Source organism: Heptranchias perlo, chromosome 35, assembly GCF_035084215.1.
Source record: "Heptranchias perlo isolate sHepPer1 chromosome 35, sHepPer1.hap1, whole genome shotgun sequence".
Taxonomy (NCBI): domain Eukaryota; kingdom Metazoa; phylum Chordata; class Chondrichthyes; order Hexanchiformes; family Hexanchidae; genus Heptranchias; species Heptranchias perlo.
Window position 1 is genome coordinate 6,601,263 of NC_090359.1, and position 23,890 is coordinate 6,625,152.

The 23,890-nt window shown below is 42.1% G+C and overlaps 1 protein-coding gene across 1 annotated transcript; it reads left to right on the forward strand.

Moving 5' to 3' along the window:
- Positions 1 to 570: 570 nt before the first annotated feature.
- LOC137302000 (probable G-protein coupled receptor 139) lies at positions 571 to 5,378 on the forward strand. The gene is made up of 2 exons (XM_067971713.1): positions 571 to 667; positions 4,483 to 5,378. Exons 1-2 carry the CDS (start codon positions 571 to 573, stop codon positions 5,376 to 5,378), a joined length of 993 nt encoding a protein of 330 aa, XP_067827814.1.
- The last annotated feature ends 18,512 nt before the right edge of the window (positions 5,379 to 23,890 follow it).

Below are 23,890 nucleotides of genomic sequence, written 5' to 3' on the forward strand. Positions count from 1 at the left end.
ATTTAATTAACAGAATTTAAATTCCTCAGCTGCCCTGGCAGAATGTGAACTCATCTCTTCGGATTATTGGTCAAGGCCTTTGTATTACTAGTCCAGTAACATACCCAAAATGCTGCCGTAATTATTCATTTTCATCTCCTCAATCCACTATTCCAATGCTTTTCTGATCGGCTTCCCATCCTCTACCATCCATGAAATTCTGATCATGCGAAACTCAACTGCCCATATCGTATCAGCGACCTAATCCCAATCCAACGCGAATTGTGGCCAATACAACGTATTGTGGTACTTGTATGCCTGGAAGAAGGTGCAGCATTTAACTTGGCCTCCGGGGCTTTATCTGAATGGAAATTCTGATGTTCTTGTTGGAGATCTTGGAGTGAGAGTTGTTGACTTCATCTGTTTGTTCAGTGACTGTAATTAAACCCAGTCAGCACGGGACCTCATTTTCTGACCGGTTGAATTCTCTCTGCTATAATTAAGGAAAATCCACTGTATGTGTCAATCGGAGAATTGATCCCAGCATCAGGACCAACCATCGAATTATCGCTTCTGACGGAAGGGGAAACAATGTCTCTCAGTTTTCTGATCAAGCTCCAGATTCTATGGGCGATTAATGACATACAAAAGATTTACTTCCCCATCCTGGCTGCGTTCGGTGTCCCAGGTAAGTTACTATCTGCACCTGGTACTTCAGGAAGCCGAGTTTAACTGTATGTTGCATCTCAGTCCTCCTGTCCAGCTCTTTATTTTATTACTTTCCCTACATTACAACAGTGAATGCACTGCAAACTTGATTGGCCGTGAAGCACTTTGGAATGTCCAAAAGTTGTGAAAGGCGTCATCAAAATGCAATTCTTTCTTACTTTCTTTCCATTGCTTTTGTGTGTCTTTGATAATGGCCCATGCTCCACTGATGTGAATTTCCATTCATTGGTGTCATTTCACTGAAAATTGTGTGCATAATGGTCGTTATAAGTAAGATTTCAGGCGATCTTATTGAGGTCCCATGTTCTTTCTGACGACAGCACAAACTATGTGATTGGATCATTCTCTGAATTAAATGTTTGCATTCTGCTGTAAATACTGAGTCCGAGTGTCAGGTGAGAAACCTTTTGGCAGGATATATTTAGTTATTTTGTTGTACAAATCGCTCCTACCAGATAAATGACACATGCATTGATGATCCAATCTGGTTCAGCGCTCTCGCTTTCCATCGTTTCATCTTCTCGTTGGTGTCACTGTTTCTGAGTGGCTCAGTGAGAAAGGTTAAGTGAGCTGCTGTTTATTTTTATTCCGATCATTTAAAGCATTTATTTCTAAAAAAAATTGTTTTGATAATCTAATCCCGTGCCTGTCTGGTACAGTTTTTCGTATCTCTGATCAGGATCCACAGTCATTGTAAGGAGCCTATTCTGATAGTGAACTCACTCGACATTGTATGTGTCTTATTCCCTGTATGAATTGGAAGCTTATTCAATTCACACCACCGAATGAAAAGAGCAAGGTTAACACTATTTGACTAGAATTCAGATTGATATGAAATCGCAGGTCGATGTATTATATTGCCGGTCATATTATTCCACTTTCTAAAGTAAATGATTGTTTTTACAAGTATTACCTGCAATGTAATTCGAAAACTTGCATGCAGAATTGATTACATTATACGATCATTTTCTACCTTTGTATTTTTGGTGGGGAGTCTCACACATGACCCTGAATATCCAATTGCCGATCATTCAGCTTAGCGTGACTGTAACTCCGTTCATCCAATGATTGACCTTTGGGATCAAGAAGGAGAGTATCAGATTGGGCCTCACTTCTAATATATAAAACAGACAGGAATTAAAATAAATAATATTTTAGACAAAGAGCAGAAAAGTGGAACAACTATCTCTTGATTAGATAATGTAGACCACGACAGGCTGTTTCTGTTACATCTTGTCCGGAACAGTAGAACCAGAGGACGCAGTCTGCAATTCATAGAATCATAGAATCATAGAAGTTACAACATGGAAACAGGCCCTTCGGCCCAACATGTCCATGTCGCCCAGTTTATACCACTAAGCTAGTCCCAATTTCCTGCACTTGGCCCATATCCCTCTATACCCATCTTACCCATGTAACTGTCCAAATGCTTTTTAAAAGACAAAATTGTACCCGCCTCTACTACTGCCTCTGGCAGCTCGTTCCAGGCACTCACCACCCTTTGAGTGAAAAAATTGCCCCTCTGGACCCTTTTGTATCTCTCCCCTCTCACCTTAAATCTATGCCCCCTCGTTATAGACTCCCCTACCTTTGGGAAAAGATTTTGACTATCGACCTTATCTATGCCCCTCATTATTTTATAGACTTCGATAAGATCACCCCTTAACCTCCTACTCTCCAGGGAAAAAAGTCCCAGTCTGTCTAACCTCTCCCTGTAAGTCAAACCATCAAGTCCCGGTAGCATCCTAGTAAATCTTTTCTGCACTCTTTCTAGTTTAATAATATCCTTTCTATAATAGGGTGACCAGAACTGTACACAGTACTCCAAGTGTGGCCTCACCAATGCCCTGTACAACTTCAACAAGACATCCCAACTCCTGCATTCAATGTTCTGACCAATGAAACCAAGCATGCCGAATGCCTTCTTCACCACCCTATCCACCTGTGACTCCACTTTCAAGGAGCTATGAATCTGTACTCCTAGATCTCTTTGTTCTATAACTCTCCCCAACGCCCTACCATTAACGGAGTAGGTCCTGGCCCGATTCGATCTACCAAAATCCATCACCTCACATTTATCTAAATTAAACTCCAACTGCCATTCATCGGCCCACTGGCCCAATTGATCAAGATCCCGTTGCAATCCCAGATAACCTTCTTCACTGTCCACAATGCCACCAATCTTGGTGTCATCTGCAAACTTACTAACCATGCCTCCTAAATTCTCATCCAAATCATTAATATAAATAACAAACAACAGCGGACCCAGCACCGATCCCTGAGGCACACCGCTGGACACAGGCATCCAGTTTGAAAAACAACCCTCTACAACCACCCTCTGTCTTCTGTCGTCAAGCCAATGTTGTATCCAATTGGCTACCTCACCTTGGATCCCATGAGATTTAACCTTATGTAACAACCTACCATGCGGTACCTTGTCAAATGCTTTGCTGAAGTCCATGTAGACCACGTCTACTGCACAGCCCTCATCTATCTTCTTGGTTACCCCTTCAAAAAACTCAATCAAATTCGTGAGACATGATTTTCCTCTCACAAAACCATGCTGACTGTTCCTAATTAGTCCCTGCCTCTCCAAATGCCTGTAGATCCTGTCCCTCAGAATACCCTCTAACAACTTACCCACTACAGATGTCAGGCTATTGGAGGGGGTGGGGGCGGGGGTGAGGGGAGTGGCGGAGGTGAATTCAAAGCTAAGCTGCAGAAACAATATTTTCTTGTTTGAGTAGCCAATCTATGGAACAGGTTGCTTAACGAGACGGCGGAAGCAGTTCGTGTTGATTCATTCAAAGACAAATTACCGAGGCTTCTTTCAGAAAATAGCATTTTGGGAACAGTAGATGAGTAATATGAGACATGACGTACGGTAAATGTAACGTGATTGGGAGGGAAAAGGTGATATTAGATTTATGTTTCCAAAAGGTTCCAGCACTGTGTCTTTCCTCACCTTATGCCTTGGTCTTTTGTATATTAATTGATAGAGATTAATTGCTATGATTAGTCACCAACTCTATTATCATTGTATCATGCGATTAGCAGGAACGTGGAAGGCGAACTCGATGGACCTTGGTATTATTTTTCTTCTTGCAATTAGCATGTTCCTACATTCCTATCTCTTGTGTACATTACAAGCATTGGATGGGAAGGTTTGATTTGTGTCGTTGTACAGATGCTCTTAATGCCTTGAACAAGTGGCAATAATCAATGTATGAACACAGGCAATGGGTGTTGTTCGCTTACCATTCGTTGAAAAGGGCGCCAGCGATTCGACCATTCCTCCTCCTCCCAGGGCTCTTTTATCACCGCCCACCTCAGAACATTGAAGTCACTTGTATCACCCCAGCAGCTAACTCACACACGCTGCAATTCAATCCCCGCAAACGGCCAATCTTTTCCTCTCCGGCTTGCTCAGGTGCAATTGAGGATCTCACTTTCCGTTTGGTTGCTTTGTATTCATTCGAAACTAAGTCTTTGTTTTTAAACATATTGAATTTGATCCCGTTGCTTCACTTATTTGCCGATTCATTACTCTGATTACAAACCCTATCTCCAGGACGCCCCGTCACAGCTAAAATAATCGGATTCCAATATTGGACCCAAAGCCAAGCTTCAAATTTCTTGGCGGATTTCAGTTTATTGTGAAGAACATTAATGTCCCTGTTCTATAACCTGCTCCTTTATTCCACTGGAAACGCATCAAATTAGTTTTTTTTCCTGATTCTGTTGAATCATTTTCCTATTTTGTCTTACTTACAGTTAACGTGGTGACGATTGTAATCCTGTCTCGGGGAAAGTGCGGTCTCTCCAAATGTGTCACTCGCTACCTGGTGGCCATGGCAGCGGCGGATCTACTGGTCGTTATCATCGATCTGATATTAAGGCAGATTCCTATTATTTATCGGGAACAATTTAGTTTTCTGCGGATAATTAGAATGTGTAATATCCACGCTGTCCTGCTTTATGCAGCCACAGACTGTTCTGTCTGGTTCACGGTCACTTTCACCTTTGATCGATTTGTGGCCATTTGTTGCCAGAAGCTGAAAACTAAATATTGCATCGAGAAGACGGCGGCTGTGGTTCTCGGAACAGTGACTGTGCTGAGCGGCTTGAAGAACATTTTCTGGTATTTTCTGTATACAAATGAGTATTGGCTTTCGAATAGTCCATGGTTTTGCCGTGTGTCACGCGGTGTAGCACATTCGCTGGTCTGGACGATCATTGAATTAATGCATTGCATTTTAACACCATTTATTCCATTTCTTTTGATTGTACTGTTCAATGTATTAACGGTCAGACACATTTTAGTGGCCAGCAGAGCCCGCAGGAGACTTCGGAGTCCGAGCAGTTGCGACAGTCCCAGTGACCCAGAGATGGAGAACCGAAGGAAATCCATAATTGTATTGTTTGTAATATCGGGGAATTTCATCCTGTTATGGGTGCTGTTCACTGCGTGTTCTATATTGAGACGGTTGGATTATTTGGGATATCCTGTACCATTGCCCACATTTGTACGAGAAATCGGCTTCATGCTCCAGCTCCTGAGTTGCTGCACGAACACTTTTATTTATGCAGTGACCCAAAGGAAATTCAGAGAGGAGTTGAGGAATGTAGTGAAATATCCCCTCGCAATGATGGTCAAATTAATTAGATGAGAAGAAAAATAAATGAAAATAAGGAAATAGCAGACTTGTTCAACAATTACTTTGTGTCAGTCTTCACAGTAGAGGAAGAGGATAATATACCTGACATTCCAGGGAAACTAATGATGAAACAAGGACTGGAACTCACCAATGTTAAGTTAATCAAGAAAACAATATGAGAAACAATAATGGGCCGGATTGTGGTCTAAACATATCACTGAGGCTCACAAGGCTCAACGTATTTACATGGAAATCGGAAAGCTGCTGCCGGCGAGCACACATGCGCAGTTCCAAGCGCAAATCCAGAAGTTGCTCTCGGAAATGTGATGCTCCTCCAAAAACTGCACCAAAACGGTGTCTCGCCGTTTGGCTCCCCGTTCTAACATATTGAACCACCTGAAGTTACTGTACTGATTTTGCAGCTGCAGACTAAACTCGCCAACAAAAGGAAAGTAAAGTCATTTCAAGTCTAAGTAGTTTTTAACGGCGTGGTAAGTCTTAATTGCTGCCGACAATCTCTCTGGCACTGAAAATTAACTTTTACAAGTGTGGAGTATATTTACTTCTGAATTTATTTATTGATGGAATTTTAAAAATAATTAATTAAATTATTTTTCACTGTTTCTTTTTGCCTCTTTCATCTCCGTCTCATAATACAAACTTGTTACCCTCTCTTGATTTTGCTTTCTGTGCCTGATTTAACATTGAATTCAGTAATCTATCTTGTACTTCCTGGTTCTGACTGCTCCGTTATTAAGGACGCATCAATCTGATGGATTAAGAAAATACACAGATGCATGTCCTGTTCACACAGGCCCCAGATGCCCTGTAGAGGGCACCGTGGTTCCTGGATTATTAATTTTCAAGAACTTGCCGTGCAAAAGCTCCGAGAAAATCTGTGGTCAAGTGCGATTCTAACGAACGGCTGGTGCCTTTCGTTCGCCACCCACAGCAGCATCCGGCCCACAGGCACTAAAGTACTGACAAATCCCTAGGATATGATGGTTTCCACCTGAGAGTTTTAAAGGAAGTATGTGAGGAAATTGAAGATGATTTAGCCATAATCAGGAATTGTCCGTTCAGATTGGAAAATTGCAAATGTCGGAAAGGTGAGCTATCAGAGAAAATTGATCTGATTAGCGAGAGCCAACATCGATTTGCAAAGGGTCGGTCATGTCTAACGAACGTAATTGAATTTTTGAAGAAGTAATTACAGTCGTAGACAGCGGAATGTCTATTTTTGCATTTTATATGGAATTTCAGAAGCCATTCGATATGGTTCAACAGGACAGATTGTAAGCTAAAACTAAAGCTCCTGGAATTGAACGTAAACTACTGACCCGATTAGGAAATTGGTTAGCTGGGAGAAGACACAGAATAAGGATAATGGGAATATACACGAATTGACATGTATTCGATCAGTGCAGGAACTATTCACTGTATTTATTAATGACTGAGCTAACGTAATAGAGAGCCTTAAATCCAACTTTTTCAGTAACTCAAAGATTGGTGTCATGGTAAGAATTGAAGACAGGAGCATACTATTACAAAGAGACATAGATGGATTGAGTGAGTGGGCAAACCTGTGGCAGATGGATCTCAACGCACGTAAATGTGAGATCATCCATTTTGGACCAAAAAAGGATAGATCCCGAGAATTTCACAAATAGCGAAAATTTAGGAACAGTGATGTCCAATTAGATTTAGGATTCCATGAACACAGTTCTCTAAAATTAACGTACAAAAAAAATCAAAATGTTTAAAGGAATGTTAGCCTTTATAACTGGAGGGCTAGAATATAAAGTGGAGGATGCTTTGCTATAGCTATACAAAGCCCTGGTTGGATGACCTCTGGAGCACTGTGTACAGTTCTGGGCACCACACACTAGAAAGGAGATTTTGGCCTTGAAAGTTGTGCAGCGCAGATTCACCAGCATTTTACTAGAGATCCAAGGGTTCAGTTATGAGGAGAGATTACATAAACAAGGTTTTTATTCTTTAAATTATAAAAGTTTAAGGGGTGATTCAAGGGTTTACTGCGAACACTAGCCGTATGTCTGCGTTTCCAGGTTCATCAGCCAATCTATTTGGGTTTATTGTGGTTTACAGGAATCACCAGCATATATTTCTGGAATTATCAGGACTTAATGGGATCACGAGTCTACATATCTGGTCTTATCACAGTTTACTGCGATCACCAACCCATGTATCTCTGTCTATCAGTATTTGCTGCGATCACCAGCCTATATACCTGTGTTTATTAAGGTTTACTGGGATAAACACCCTATATTTGTGGGTTTATCAGGATTTACTGCGATCAACAGCCGATATATCTGCGATTATTGGGATTACCAGCCTATATATTTGTGTTTATCAGTATTCACTGCGATAAACAGCTCACATAACTGAGAGCATTTGGAATTACTGGGATCACCAGCTTATATACCTGATTTATCGGAGTTTACTGCGATCACCACCCCATATATATGTGTGTATATTGATTTATTGGTATCACCATCCTATATATATTGGTTTATTGACGTTTACATTGTAAATGGCAAAGGGGGTGAGGAATTCCTGAAATGACCGATATATTTGTGTACATCAGGATTTAATGGAACTGACAGCCTATATATCTGGGTGCATCAGGGTTTAGTGGGATCAGCAGCCTGTATGTCCAATTATATTGTTGGTAATTGGGATCACTAGCCTACGTATCTGTGTTTATAAGTGTTTACTGGGATCACCATCCTATACATGTGGGTTGATCAGAGTTTATTGTGATCACCAGCCTAGGTATCTCTATTTATCCGGGTTTATTGGGATCACCAGCCAATATATCAGGTTTTATCGATATTTTTACTGGGTTTGCAGTTTTTCCTGCATCTCAAGCCTATATATCTGGATTTATCAGGGTTTACTGGATTAACCGAATATGTATCCGGGTTTATCATAGTTTATTGGGATCACCAGCCAATATATCAGGTTTTATCGATATTTTCACTGGGATTACCAGCCTACACATTTGTGTTAATCAGGCTTTAGTGCGATCACCAGCCTATATATCTGGGTTTATCAGTGTTTACTGGCATCACCATGCTGTATATATATGCGTTTATCAGGGTTTACTGGGGTGACGAGATTATATGTCTGGGTTTATCACCAGACTACATATCTGAGTATTTCGTTGACAGTCTCATGTCTAATAGGCACAGTCGCTGGCACATCGAAATCTGAAGTCGCTCCTATGTAAACAGTGCGTATTGCATAATGTGGAAAAGAAATAAGAGGTTGAGTGGGGACAATGTCTCCATTTAATTGGAATTACTGGGTTCATTCTATAAATATATCAGAGGCAAATGAAGTGAGTTATTCCAACACAATAAACTTGATTAGATCCAATGAAAATGTTAATTGGAATCAGTGACTCATATTGAAGGTATTTCTTCCAGAGAACGGTTCACTCGAGTCACATTTGTGCACATGGTTATTTTTTGAACAAGTCCGAGGAGGTCACGGATTCCCTGGTCATTCAGGTCATGAACCTTCCGTTCAGCGGCCTCTGATGCTTTCCCCTGTTGGTTGCACACAAATCCAACCCTACTGCATTACCCAACCCCACTGCATCACCTCATCCTCACCCGCACCCCCTCCACACAAACACACACTGCTCCTGAATCTCTGTCTCTCTCTCGTTTCTACCATCTGTCTTCATATCCTCTCCGTGTCCATCCTATCTAGGAGATTCATCCCATCTCGATCACTAAAATTGCCCATTTCCACCTCGCGAACAACTCTTGCCTCAATCCTGATCTCATCCCATACACCACTGACACTCTCCTCCGTGTCCTTTTCTTCTCCATAATGGACTATTCCAATGTTCTTCGAAATCGGCTTCCCATGCACTACCATCCATGAAATTCTGATCTTGCGAAACTTTGCTGCCCACATCCTATCACCGCCCCAATCCCACTCTCACGCGAATTGTGACCAATAATACACAACATAAAGATTCTGACTGACAGAATCAACTGGAATTGATGTATCCGGCTTTCATTCATTTTATTCAACACGGAAGCTAGAAGAAATGGTTTGATTATGGTTTTCAAATTCTTGTTAGATTGTGGAACTTGTTTGAGTGAATGATGGTGTGACATTTAACCGTGCTTCGGGGCTTTATCTGAATGGAAATTCCACTGCTCTCGTAAAAGGTCTTGGAGTTGTTGACTTCATCTGATTGTTCAGTGACTGTCATTAAACCTGGTCAGCACGTGGCTTGATTTTCTGACTGGTTGGATTATCTCTGTACAAATAAGGAGGATCTACTCAATGTGTCAATTGGTGAATTGCTCTCAGCATCAACACCGACCATTGAATCGTCGATTGTTACCGAAGAGGCGATAATTTCTCTTGATTTTCTAATCACGATCCAGATTCTGTGGACATTAATGCAATACAAAAGGTTTATTTCCCCATCCTGGCCACAGTCGTTTTCCTGGGTAAGTTACGACCTACACCTGACAGCTCAGGAACCCGAGTTTAACTGTATGTGGCATCTTAGTCCGCATGTCCAGCTCTTTCTTTTACTATTTTCCCTCCTTACAGCAATTACTACACTTCAAAAATGCTTTGCTTATTGTAAAGCGCTTTGGACACCCTGAGGTTGTGAAAGGCGAAATATCAATGGGGTTTCTTTCTTTCTTTCTTTCTTTCTTTCTTTCTTTCTTTCTTTCTTTCTTTCTTTCTTTCTTTCTTTCTTTCTTTCTTTCTTTCTTTCTTTCTTTCTTTCCTTCCGTCATCCCATCCAACCATTCATCCATCCATCCATCCATCCGAACTTCCATCCATCCATCCATCCATTCAACCAACCAAACATCCATCCATCCATCCAACCTTTCATTCACACCTCCATCTATTATTCCAACCATTCATCCAAAAATCCATCCATTCATCGCTCGTGTGTGTGTTTGATAATAGCCCATGTTCCACTGATGTGAACTCCCATTCATTGGTGTAATTTCAAAGGTTAGTGTGTCCTTTATGGTGTTTATTAGATCCATTCCAGGCGATCTTATTTAAGATCCCAATGTTCTTTCAACCTACCATCAAAGATTGGCAGGTAAAACTGGAATCGAGCAATGGGCGGCCTTTAAGGCGGAGATGGCTCGAGTACAGTCTAGGTACATTCCCACCGTGGTGAAAGGTGGGGCAACCAAAGCCTGAGCTCCCTGGATGACGAAAGAGATAGAGAGTAAGATGAAGCAGAAAACGGGGGCTTATAACAGATGTTAGGTTGATAATACAAGTGAGAACCAGGCTGAATAAAAAGTACAGAGGAGAAGTGGAAAAGGACACGAGACGGTCGAAGAGAGAGTATGAGAATACAATGGCGGCTAACATAACTAGGAATCCAAAAGTGTTCTATCGGCGTATAAATCGTAAACAGGTAGTAAGAGGAGGGGTGGGGCCGATTGTGGACCAAAAAGGAGATCTACGAATGCAGGCAGGCGGCATGGCTGAGGGACTAAATGAGTACTTTGCATCTGTCTTTACCAAAGAAGAAGATGCAGCCTTAGTCACAGTAAAAGAGAAGGCAGTTGAGATACTGGATGTGGTGAAAATTGTTAGAAGAGGCACTAGAAAGGCTAGCTGTAATTAAAGTAGATAAGTCACATGGTCTGGATGGGATGCATCCTCGGTTGCTGAGGGAATTAAGGGTGGAAATTGCGGAGTTGTTGTTCATAATCTTCCAATCATTCTTAGATACGGGAGTTGGGAGGGATGGTGCCAGGGGACTGGAGCATTGCAAATGTTACACCCTTCTATAAAAAGGGGTGTTCGGATAATCCCGGTAATGACAGGACAGTTAGTTTCACCTCGATGGTGGGGAAGCTTTTTGAAACGATAATATGGAACAAAATGAACAGTCACTTGAACAAGAGTGGATTAATTACGGAGAGCCCACACGGATTTGTTGAAGACAAATCTTGTTTAACTAACTTCATTGATTTTTTTGATGAGGTAATAGAGAGGGTTGATGAGGGCAATTACAAACGAAAAATGTAATCTCTTTGTGGAGGCAGAAGATGTGGTATGGTTCTAAATGAATCTTTTGCGTCAGTCTTCACAAAAGAGGGGAACGATGCAGAGATTGTAATTAAGGAGGAAGAGGAGTGTGAAATATTGGATGGGATAAACATAGTGAGAGAGGAAATATTAAAGGGTTTAGTATTTTTAAAAGGAGAAAAATCGCCAGGCCCGGATGAAATGTATCTCAGGCTGTTCAGAGAAACAAGGGAGGAAATAACGGAGACTCTGACCAACATTTTGCAATACTCCCTGGTTTCACCGGAGGATTGGAGGACTGCTAACGTTGTTTAAAAAGGGATAAAGGGATACACCGAGTAATTTTAGGGAAGTCAATCTAACGTCGATGGTTGGGAAAATTATTGGAATCAGTTCTGAGGGACAGCATAAATCATTATTTAGAAAGGCACGGGTTAATCAAGGTCAGTCAGATTGGATTTGTTAAGGGGAGGTCGTGTTTGGCGAGCTTTATTGAATTTTCTGTGGGGGTAACAAGGAAGGTCAATGAGGGTAACGTATTTGATGTAGTATACATAGAAGTTAGCAAGGCTTTTGACAAGGTCCCACATTGCAAACTAATCAAAAAAGTAAAAGCCTATGGGATCCAAGGAAAGTGGCAAGTTGGATTAAAAATTGGCTCAGTGGCAGGAAACAAAGGGTAATGGTCGATGGGTGTTTTTGTGACTGGAAGGCTGTTTCCAGTGGGATTCCGCAGGGCTCAGTACTAGGTCCCTTGCTTTTTGTGGTATATATTAATGGTTTAGACACGTACGTGGGGGCATGATTAAAAAGTTTGCAGATGATACAAAAATCGGCTGTGTGGTTGATTGTGGGCAGGAAAGCTGCAGAATGCAGGAAGATATGAATGGACTGGTCAGGTGGAGCTGAGGAGTAAATTTTTCACCCGTGGCGTGGTGGGGGACTGGAATTCACTGCCTGAAAGGGTAGTAGAGACAGAAACCGTCAACTCAGTTAAAAAGTACTTGAATGTGCGCTTGAAGTGCCGGAACCTACAAGGCTACAGACCAATTGCTGGAAAGTGAGATTAAGCTGGATAGCTCTTTTTCGGCATTCACGGACACGATGGACCGAATGGCCCCTTTTTATGCCATAACTTTCTGTGATTCTGTACCGCCCACCCAACTACCATGGCAAGTTTCTCACCGAGATAGCTTTACTGTTTTACTCCCTCAGCCTCTGCAACGTGCGACTTATCATATATCATCGTATGTACAGCATACGAGGAGGCTACTCGGCCCAGCATGCCTGAGCCAGTCCTTTGAAATATTCTATCTCGTTCCTGGCCGGCCTCCCATCTTCCACCCTCCATAAACCTGAGCTCATCCAAACTCTGCTGCTCGTATCCTAACTCGCACCAAGCCCCGTTCACCCATCACCCCTGCGGTCACAAACTTGCATTGGCAATGATTACATTTAAAATTCTCATCCTTGTTTTCAATTCCCTCCATGGTCTCGCCCCTCGCTATGTCTGTGACCTCCTCCAGCACTCCAAACCACCGATATCACTACATTCCTCCAATTCTGGCCTCTTGCGCATTCTGATTTTTTTGACCCAGGTCTTGGGTCATACTTCCTTATGTGTCTTGGTGTCACATTTTGTTTCATAACGCTCCTGTAAGGCGCCATGGGTCGTTTTGCCACGTTAAAGGTGCCATATAAATGCAAGTCGTTCTTGTTGTTGAAACTTGACTTTGTGACTCTCCATTCTCCTTCTCAAAATTACCTCGAATGTAAACATTTAATTGTTACTATTTTCAGTATATTCCCTCACATCAAATTGTTAACTAGTCTTGGTTCGTTGCTCATCTCTAAATTTAATCCGTTTTGTTGCCTTTTCAGTTCTCACAAAGAAAACTTTCCCAAATGTATTCTAGAAATGTGTTGCCTTTACCATTGGAGCGTTTCTACTTCGTGCAGTCGATGGAAAAGTTCAAATCTCCCATGATAACCATGTTGTTTCTGTCACATTGTCGATGGTTCAAATCTTGGAACCACCAGCCTAACAGCCAGGCATTTATTGCCCATTTCTAGTTAGCCTTGAGATGGTGGTGGTCAGCCTTCTTCTTGAACTGCTGCAGTTCATGTGGTGAAGCTGTTCCCACAGTGCAACCCAGCAATGATGAAGGAATGCAGATATCTCGATTTCAGGATGGTGTGTGACTTGGAGTATAACGTGCAGGTGATGGTGTTCCTATGCACCTGGTGCCCTTGTCCGTCTAGGTGGTGGAAAACGCGGGTTTGGGAGGTGCTGTTAATGAAACCTTGGTGATTACATCCTGTAGATTGTGCACACTGCAGCCACGGTACACTGGTGATCGATGGTTAAGTTGGAGAGCGAATCAAACGGATTACTTTGCCTGGATGGTGTTGAGCTGCTTGAGTGTTGTTGCAGATTCACCGGTCCAAGCAAGTGGAGAGTATTCCATCACACTTTTGAATTATGTCTTGTAGATAGTGGTGAGGCTTTGTGGAGTCAGGAGGTGAACCACTCGCTACAGAATAACCCAGCTAGTTGAAGGCTGAATGAAGTAGGGATGGGAGAGGTTAGTTGTTGTCTGTCGTGAGGGATAAAATAAAGTGCCCAGAAATGATCTTGTTTTATTTTTGGAATGTCGACCACGTTATCATCTACCAAGGCCTCATCTTTACTGTCCAACTCAGTGGAACTGTTTCCTGTTGATTCCATTCTTACTTCCCGATCACAACCTGAGGATTTCCAATAATTACATCATTTCCCGTTGCATACCATCACCTTCGGCGCTACTCAAGGATCCAACATTGGCCTCCTCCTTTCCCTTATTTATATGTTCCTCAGTGGTGACATAATTTCAAGTCTATCCGGATGACCCGCAGCTCTCTAAGCCTTCAGTTTATTCGCCCACATCCAGTCCTGGTTGAACAGTAATGTTTCCAGTTTAACATTGGGAAGACCGAATCCATCATCTTCGACACCTGACATTCTGTCCCCTAGCTAAAGAAACGAAGAACTTGCTTTCATATGGCGCACTTCAAGACATCAGGGTGTCCCAAAGCGTTTCACAACCAATGAAGTAATTGTGAAGTATCGTCACTGTTGGAATGGAGGGAATGCAAAGTCTCCAGTGTCTGGGTTCATACTCTCTGCTCACCTCCACGAAAAGCACAAATCAGCAACAACCAATTATATACGAGCTCAGGCAAAAATTGCTGGAAGAAGAAAGGGAAGTGGCTTCGATCATTGGTTCACTGGTCTGATTTTTCGTTTCGGGATTTTGTATTGAGAATATGCGAGAGGTCAGGGGTTCAAATCCTCGACGAGCCCTTTGCCTTTTGATTCTGAATTTAGGTGGACAACTTGCACAAAGAGGATATGAATGTATTTGGCAGTACAGAATCATGTTCCATGGTCTTCCAGAGCATTGGAAGAAGATACGGTGCTTAGGTCATAATTTAAACAATAGATAATTTCATGAACTATGTAAGAACTGGAATCTGCCGTGTTATTGGAATACGACAGGTGCTGGTTTAATCCGACATTTGTCCCCGCTTCACTGCAAATCCGAGGAAAACAAAACAGAGGTTCAGCGCAGTGAATGCCCATGGGGAAATTAAAACTAGATCAAGGCTGCACTCGTTAAAATGATTGGTGGACGTTGAGGGAATGTAAAATGGGCAGTGGGGACTCCGAATTCAACAATCCTGACAGTGCTAATTTGGAGGTGGTAATAAGAATTGAGAAACTGATGGTGCGCAGCCAATTCCTACTGGGAAATCCTCACTTTATTTAATTATTAACATTTTAAGAAAGTGGCGCAGCCTAAATGAGGAGCGCTGAGCTGTGAGCGATGGATGAGCTGGAGTTCATTTGAGATATCAACAGAGATTTTACTGCGGATGGGCCATGTTACGACAGCAATGAACACAATCCAAGCAATGTTTGCATTTGAAGAAGCAATGTCTTGAATTTCTACAAGTTGCAAATTGCAGTGAACAACATTATTTTAAGCAACGAATTGCAGCTTTGAACAACAAACAAATTTCTCTTCTGCTGATTTGGGAAATGGGAAGACAGGCTGAACTTATGAACTGAAATCGAGACATGGAGTTCGATCCGCCTTGATTAAGGCAGCTATCCGCCCAACAGGAGCGATTGGCTTTCAGGGGCCTTTTGCTATATTTGTGACAAATTTTCAAACAGCTGAGAAAACAAGCTTAGTGAAACACCACCGAAATTTGGACTCCGATTTACGGATTCAAAGTCCATAATGCTCAACATTACATCATGGAACCAACACTTCTCGCTGTTAGAAAATGGGCAGACACATAGCAGATGAAATCTAACGCAGAGAACTGTGAAGTGATACATTTTGGTAGGAAGAATGAGGAGATACAATTCCAAGGAAATGATGCAATTTTAAAAGGGGCATAGGAACAGAGAGACCGGGGGTGTATGAACACAAATCTTTGAAGGTGGCAGGACAAGTTGAGAAGGCTGTTAAAAAGCATATTGTGCACTGGATTTGATTAATAGAAGCCTAGAGTTTTTTTATTATTATTATTCGTTCACTGGATGTGGGCGTCGCTGGCGAGGGCAGCATTTATTGCCCATCCCTAATTGACCTCGAGAAGGCGGTGGTGAGCCGCCTTCTTGAACCGCTGCAGTCCGTGTGGTGAAGGTTCTCCCACAGTGCTGTTAGGAAGGAAGTTCCAGGATTTTGACCCTGAAAAGAATGGAAGTTCTGCGAAACTTTATAAAACACATGTTAGGCGTCAGCTGGAGTATTGTGTTCAATGCTGGGTTCCACACTTTAAGAAGGATGTCAAGGCCTTAGAGAGGGTGCAGAAGATATATACGAAAATGGTACCAGGGATCAGGGATTTCAGTGGCGACACAGGAGAAGCTGGGGTTGATCTCCTTAGAGCAGGGAAAATTAACACGAGATTTCATAGACGTGTTCAAAATCAAAATCATAAACGGTTTTGATTGAGAAAATAAAGAAAAAAACTGCCCCAGTGGCAGAAGGGTCGGTAACCAGCGGACACAGATTTATGGTGATCGGCAGAACAACCAAAGGCAACACGAGGAAACATTACTTTACACAGCGAGTTCTTATGATCTGGATTACACTGTCTGAAAGGGTGGAAGAAACAAATTAAATAGTAACCTTCAAAAGGGAATTGAATTAATATTTGAAGGGAAATAATTTCCAGGGCTATGGGAAAGAGCAGGGGAGTGGAACTTATTGGATAGCTCTACCAAAGAGCCGGGATTGGCACGATGGGACGAATGGCACCCTCCAGTGTTGTACCGACTCTGATACTGCTGGGAAAAGACAGGCTGAGTTGATGCCCTGAAATCGAGACAAGGTGCTCAATCCTCACTGATTAAGGCAGCAAACTGTCCAGCAACAGCGATTGGCTTTCACGTGGCTTTTATTTGTTTGTCCCATATTTTCAAACAGATGGGATAATAAGAATGGATGTTCCACCTAAATTTGAACTCCGATCACTGGGTTCAATATCAGCTTGCTCACCATTCCACCGTCTAAGCGAAACTCTTGGATGTTAGAAAATTCTGCTTTCGTCAGCTCTCCTACCATTAACAGCCATTGGACTCTCACCTGATTCCAGTTCAGTGTGAATTGTCAGAGAATTATCGAAATTTACTACTCAGAATGAGGCCATTTGGCCCATCGTGTCGGTGTCGGCCGAACAAAAGCTACCCAGCCTAATTCCACTTTCCAGCTTTTGGTCCATAGCCTTGTAAGTTACGGCACTTCAAGTGCATTTCCAAGTACTTTTTAAATGCAATGAGGGTTTGGGCCTCTATCAACCTTTCAGGCACTGAGTTCCAGACCTTCACCACCCTCTGGGTGATAACATTTCTCCTCAGTCCCCTCTGATCCTTCTACCAATTACTTTAAATCTATGCCTTCTGGTCATTGACTCCTCTGCAAAGGGAAATAGGTCCTTCCTATCCACTCTTTCCAGGCCCTTGTAATTTTAAACACCTCGATTAAATCTTCCCTCTGCTTGCTCTGTTCCAGAGGAAACAAACCCGGCCTATGCAATCTTTATTCATCTTGATGGGCTGTCCCCATTTGTTGATGATGTGTGTGTGCTATGAATGTTATTCATATGGACTTCGATAAGGTTCCACATAAGAGACAGTCAACAAAAAAATAACAGACAGAGAGCAGAGTTAATGGGATCGGGTTATGTACTCAAAATGGCAGAATATGACGAGTGGTGTCCCCCAGGGATCTGCACCGGGACCTCAGCTATTCACTATATTTATAGAAAGTTACGGCACAGAAGGAGGACATTCAGCTCATCGTGTCCGTGCAGGCCGAAAAAGAACTTTTCAGCTTAATCCCAATTTCCAGCACTTGGTCCGAGGCACGATAGGTTCAAGTGCACATCCAAGAATTTTTAAATGAGCTGAGGGTTTCTGTCTCTACAACTCCTTAAGGCAGTGAGATCTGGACCCCCATCACCCTTTGGGTGGAAACTTTTCTCCTCAACTCCACTCTAATTCTTCTACCAATTAATTAAAATCTATGACCCCAGGTCACTGACCGCTCTGCTAAAGGGAAATAGGTCCTCCCTATCCATTCTATCTGGCCCCCTCATAATTTTATACCAGTCAATTAAATCACCCCTCAGCTTCCCTTGTTCCATAGAAAACAACCCCAGTCTATTCAATCTATTCTCATAGCTAAAATTCTCCAGCCCTGACAACATCATCGTAAATCTCCTCTGTCACCTCACTCGTGCAATCACATCTTTCCTGTAATTTGGTACCCAGAGCTGTACGCCGTGCTCAAGGTTAGGCCGAGTTAGTGTTTTATACAGTTCCAACATAACCTACCTGCTCTTATGTTCTATGCTAGTCCAATCACACAGCTACCATTTAACATTCAATAGATCCAAAATCCTCGCTTCTGCAGCCTCCACCGGTGAGGTGCTCCAAATAACAATGACCCTCGCAATGAAATAATTCCTTCATCTGGCCTACCTGAATCAGCTGATGCTCGTGTCCCTTTGCAATGCCGTCTTATATCAACTCATGTATCCAAGGCCAATCCCATGTATCTCAGAGACTCATCAATGTCAATACTAGCACTGTGTTCCCATTCAGTCTCCTCTCCAATCACAAGGTTCCAAATCCTTTTTCACACGCTTTTTCTCTAGACCCTCATTATTCAATCTTCTCTCCTCTGTAAATACTGCAGCTTAGCACAGCTCCCTCCTCCTTGCACAGGGGGTCCCAGAATTGTCGACCATAATCCTGGTGCATTCTCCGATTACTTCGGCTCACCTCCAATACAATCTGTGATCTCCTCGTATAGAATCCAGGTTCTCCTCATGAACAACACCGGCTCCCCTCCTATAAAATCTGTGTTCTCCAAAACAAACTGCACTTTGCTCTGATACAATTTCAGCTCTCCTCCTGTGCAATGAATGTTTTCCTCCTATACAATCTAGGCTCTCATCCTGTACCACCTCTGCTCTCCTCCAAATCAATCTAAGATCTACTCCTAAACAATCTACGCTCTCGTGTACAATTTAGACTCTCCTCCTATGCAATCTCGCCTCTTCTATACAATCTAGGCTCTCCTATAAAATCTGGGCTCTCATCCTGTCCAATCTACGCTCTCATCCTGCACAATATAACGTAGCCAGCCACAGTCTTGACGTTTCGAAGGATTTATCAAATGTGACTTCTTGGGTCTTTTTCATCTTTTTAAAATCTTTGTCATCTGGTTTTTGCCCGTCAGATTTCCACGACCCTTTGTGCGAAGAACTGCTTCCTGATATCAACTCTGAACCGTTTAGCTCTAATTTTAAGGATATGGCCCCTTTATCTGGACTCACCCACAAGAGGAAATAGATTGTCTATTTCTATCCCATCAAACCCTTTAATCATCTTAAACACTTCAATTTTGTAAACTCGATGGAATACAAGCCTGGTCTATGCAACCTGTCCTCATAATTTATGCCCAGAAATGATTGCAGTCCCTCTGATGGGGTCCAGCCAGAGCTCTCTGCACATGTAACATAACTTCCACCACTTTGTATTCCAGCCCATTGAGATAAATGCCAATCTTCCATTAGCCTTCTTACTTATTTGTCGTACCTGTCCACTAGATATTAACAATTGTATGTTTCTGGGTGGTTTGCAAAGGGATAAAATTGTGTATTTCTGGGTGGTTCGGAAAGGGATTCAATTGTATGTTTCTGGGAGGTTCGGAAAGTTTAACAATTGTATGTTTCTGGGTGGTTTGCAAAGTGATAACATTGTATGTTTCCGGCTGGTTCGGAATGGTTTGCAATTGTCTGTTCCTGGGTGGTTTGGAAAGGGATACAATTGTATGTTTCTGGGTGGTTCGGAAAGGGATACAATTGTATGTTTCTGGGTGGTTTGGAAAGGGATACAATTGTGTGTTTCTGGGAGGTTCGGAAAGTGTTACAATTGTATGTTTCTATGTGTTCGGAAAGTTTTACAATTGTATGTTTCTGTGTGTTTCGGAAAGGGAAAAAATCGTAACTTTCGTTCACAAAATGGCTTCATCAATTTCACGTCGGTGATTTGATTTCTAATCATTGCTTCGAAATGTAATCTCATGCCCGTGTAGCACAGATGACGGATACTTCAATGAGATACACGTTAACTTTCTGTTAACTACTCCTCTATGTTAGTGTAGATGATCTCAGTTGTTTGTATCTGGAGTTTTATCACATTGTAATTTGAAGGTCATGTGCCATCATCAATTGGGAACACACTCTTCACTCACGAACAGGTGAAAACCCACAAGAGAGCACAATTCGAAATGTTTCCGCATATTTTGTTTATGAAACCCGATAGTTTTAAATTACTATTCATATTTCAAACTATCTGAAGTGAGAGACGAATTCTGAAGAAAGAAAAAAGTTGTATTTACACAGCACCTTCCGCCTCCTCCTGGTGTCTCATGGAGCTTGACAGCCAATTGATTTTTGAAGTATCGTCACTGTTGGAACTCAGGAAATGTTCTGATGGAGTTTAATGTCGAGTATTTGGGCAGTTTGAATTAAAATATGTTTATTAAGTGCATTTGATTTAAAGGTTCTGATTTCAACTTATAACTTAAATAATGATCAAAATTTCAATAATGACATGGAATAATTAATGAAGAAATGTTTATTTCATCAGTTATTTAAGGTTCAATTATTTAATTTTTATTCAATTCCTTTTCCTCCCCCGATCTTGCATGTGTCAGTTTTACATCTGCTCTCTGACAACCCTGAGCCGATATCACAACCGAGACTGGTCCTTCCCAACCGCTTCAATCACTGCTCCATTCACCTTTTGCTTTTCCAGAAGTCCTCAGTCAGTCTCGACTCACAATCCCCTGTTAATCGACAACTAATTTCATCATGACGATTGTTACGTCGCCGTTTCAAATCATTGGGCCCTTGACAATCTTCCAAACGTTGAAAGATGGAGAAGTTGGGATTTTTCTCCTCAGAGCAGAGAAGTTTACGTGGAGATTTAATAGAGGGGTTCAGCATTATGAAGGGTTTTGATAGAGTAAATAAGGAGAAACTCTTTCCAGTGGCAGGAGGGTCGCGAAGCAGAGGACACAGATTTAAGATGATTGCAAAAGAAGCAGAGGTGCGATGAGGAGAATTTGTTTTACCAGCGAGTTTTTCATGATCTGAAACGCGCTGCCTGAAAGGGCGGTGGAAGCAGTTTCAGTGGTAACTTTCAAAAGGGAATTGGATCAATACTTGAAAGGGAGAAAATTGCAGGCCCAAGGGGAAAAAGCAGGGCGGAGTGGGACTAATTTGATAGCTCTATGAAAGTGGCACGATGGGCCGAATGGCCTCATTCCGTGCTGTAAGATTCGGTGATTCGGTGATATGACCTGAAGCCGCTCACTCTTTCGAAGGGTTAGTTGCTAGTGTTCCTTATTCTACCACCTCCAGATCCCGATTCTTACGGTGTGAGTCTGGATAGTGTCTGAAGAAGCTCGTTACAGCATCGCGCATTACAGCTGACCCGATCGTGTTCTCACCTGAAACCTGCACACGGTACTTCAAAGGAACTGACACTGAACAATGAACTGCAACTGCAACATGGACTGATACCTCCTCCATAACCCAAGGTGACTTGATAGTGATCAGGATAGTGACCAGGATAGTGACCAGGATAGTGACCGAGGCTGGACGTCCTTCTTAGTACAGAATAGTGACCGGGACCAGGATCTAGGACTCATTTATATTCACCAATCCAGGGTCACTGAGCCCAATTAGATCCCTGTGACTGCCAACTCAACACCCACCGAGAACTGGGCTTGGCACATTCTGGGACAGTCCATTTCCTTGCTACAATCGTTCTTGCTTTGATCAATTGAAGCATGTCAGGCGCCGATATCTACTACTGCTCTTTTTCTGATTAATATGTCGCCACTTATTTATTTCCCAATTTAGTGTTGATGCATTTAAGGAGAAGCTGGATAAACACATGAGAGAGAAAGGAATTGAAGGATACCTTGATAGGGTTTGACGAAGAGAGGTGGAGGAGGCACGTATGGAAAATAAACACTGTATCGACCAATTGGGCTGAATAGTCTGTTTCTGTGCTGTTAATTCTATGTAACTATATAATGTTTTCGGGTAAATAAAATGTATCTAGCAGCTAGTCCTGGTCAGAGTAGAAATAATAGATTCCATCAATTCATGCAGTAACAAAGATCACATCTTTACCAATAACTCCATCAAGCAGACGCCTTTGCCTTGATTCTGATCCTTTCTTTTTTTATTCCATGCAGTTAACGTGGCGACGATTGTGATCCTGTCTCGGGGAAAGTGCGGTCTCTCCAAATGTGTCACTCGTTACCTGGTGGCCATGGCAGCGGCGGATCTCCTAGTCATTATTTTCGATCTGATACTGCGCCATATCCCTGTTGCTTATTATTTAGAGTTATATTTCATAAGGGACATCCCAGTGTGTAATATCCACGCCGTCCTGCTTTACACAGTCACAGACTGTTCTGTCTGGTTCACGGTCAGTTTTACCTTTGATCGATACATAGCCATTTGTTGCCAGAACCTGAAAACTAAATACTGTGTGGAGAAAACGGCGACTGTGGTTGTGACAATAATTACTGTGTTTTTCTCTTTAAAAAATATTTTCTGGTTCTTTATGTACACCAATAGATATGATTTCAACAATTTATCCTGGTTTTGTGCTGTAAAAGACAACGTTGCAGAGTCTAAGGTGTGGGGCGCGGTTGAATTCTTTCATTATATTTTAACTCCATGCATTCCATTTCTCTTGGTCTTGCTGTTCAATGCTTTAACCGTCAGGTACATTTTAGTGGTCAACAGAGCCCGCAGGAGACTCCGGGGTCTCGTCACTGCAGAGAGTCCCAGTGACCCAGAGATGGAGAACCGCAGGAAATCCATGATTATACTGTACAGTATATCAGCGAATTTCATACTGTTATGGACGCTATATATGATATATTCTATTTATTGGCGAATGGGTTACCTTGGTTATGAGGATGTATATCTACCTGTGTTTGTACGGGAGTTAGGGTTCATGTTTCAACTCATGGCTTGCTGCACCAACACCTGTATTTATGCGGTGACGCAGCGCAAATTCAGAGATGAGTTGAAGAATCTGTTAAAATCTCCATTTACTGTAATTGTTAAATTAATTAAAAAATGAGACGAGCTCAAAACTGGACCTCAATCTCGTCTGAATTTATTTTCAGTTCCACTATCTTCTCGACTCAGTGATCGGGACATAATGGGTCACATGAACGGTAAACTGTCACGTTTGTAGATGACACTGAGTTAGGTGGAACAGCAAATTGTGCACATGGGGGCAGAAAATTGCAAATGGAACAGGAGAGATGAAGTGAGTGGGCGAAATTGTGGTAAATGGAGTTCAATGTGGGCAAGTACAAGGTCATCCACTTTCAACCAAGATAAATTGGAGTACTTTCTAACGAGTGAAAAACTAGGAACAGTAGAAGAGCAAACAGATTTGGAAGTCCACGTCCATAAATTATTGAAAGCTGGTTGGCAGGTACAAAAAGCAATTAAAAACGATAAAAATGAGAAAAAAACAGAGAATTACAGACCAGTTAGCCTAACATCAGTAGTCGGGAAAATACTGGAGTCAATTATAAAAGATGTGATAACAGAACACTTGGAGGGCTTTAACGGGATTGGACAAAGTCATCATGGGTTTATGAAAGGGAAATCATGCTTTACAAATCTACTGAAGTTTTTTGAGGATGTAACTAGTAGAATAGATCGGGGAGAACCAGTGGATGTGGTGTATTTGGATTTTCAGAAGGCTTTTGATAAGAGGTTAGTGTGCAAAATTAAAGTACATGGGATTGGGGGGAATATACTAGCATGGACTGCGAATTGGTTGA

Coding starts and splice junctions, on each gene's coding strand:
- LOC137302000 (XM_067971713.1), top strand. CDS start 571: ATGTCTCTCAGTTTTCTGATCAAGCTCCAGATTCTATGGGCGATTAAT. Junction 668..4,482: donor GGCTGCGTTCGGTGTCCCAG/GTAAGTTACTAT, acceptor TCTTACTTACAG/TTAACGTGGTGACGATTGTA.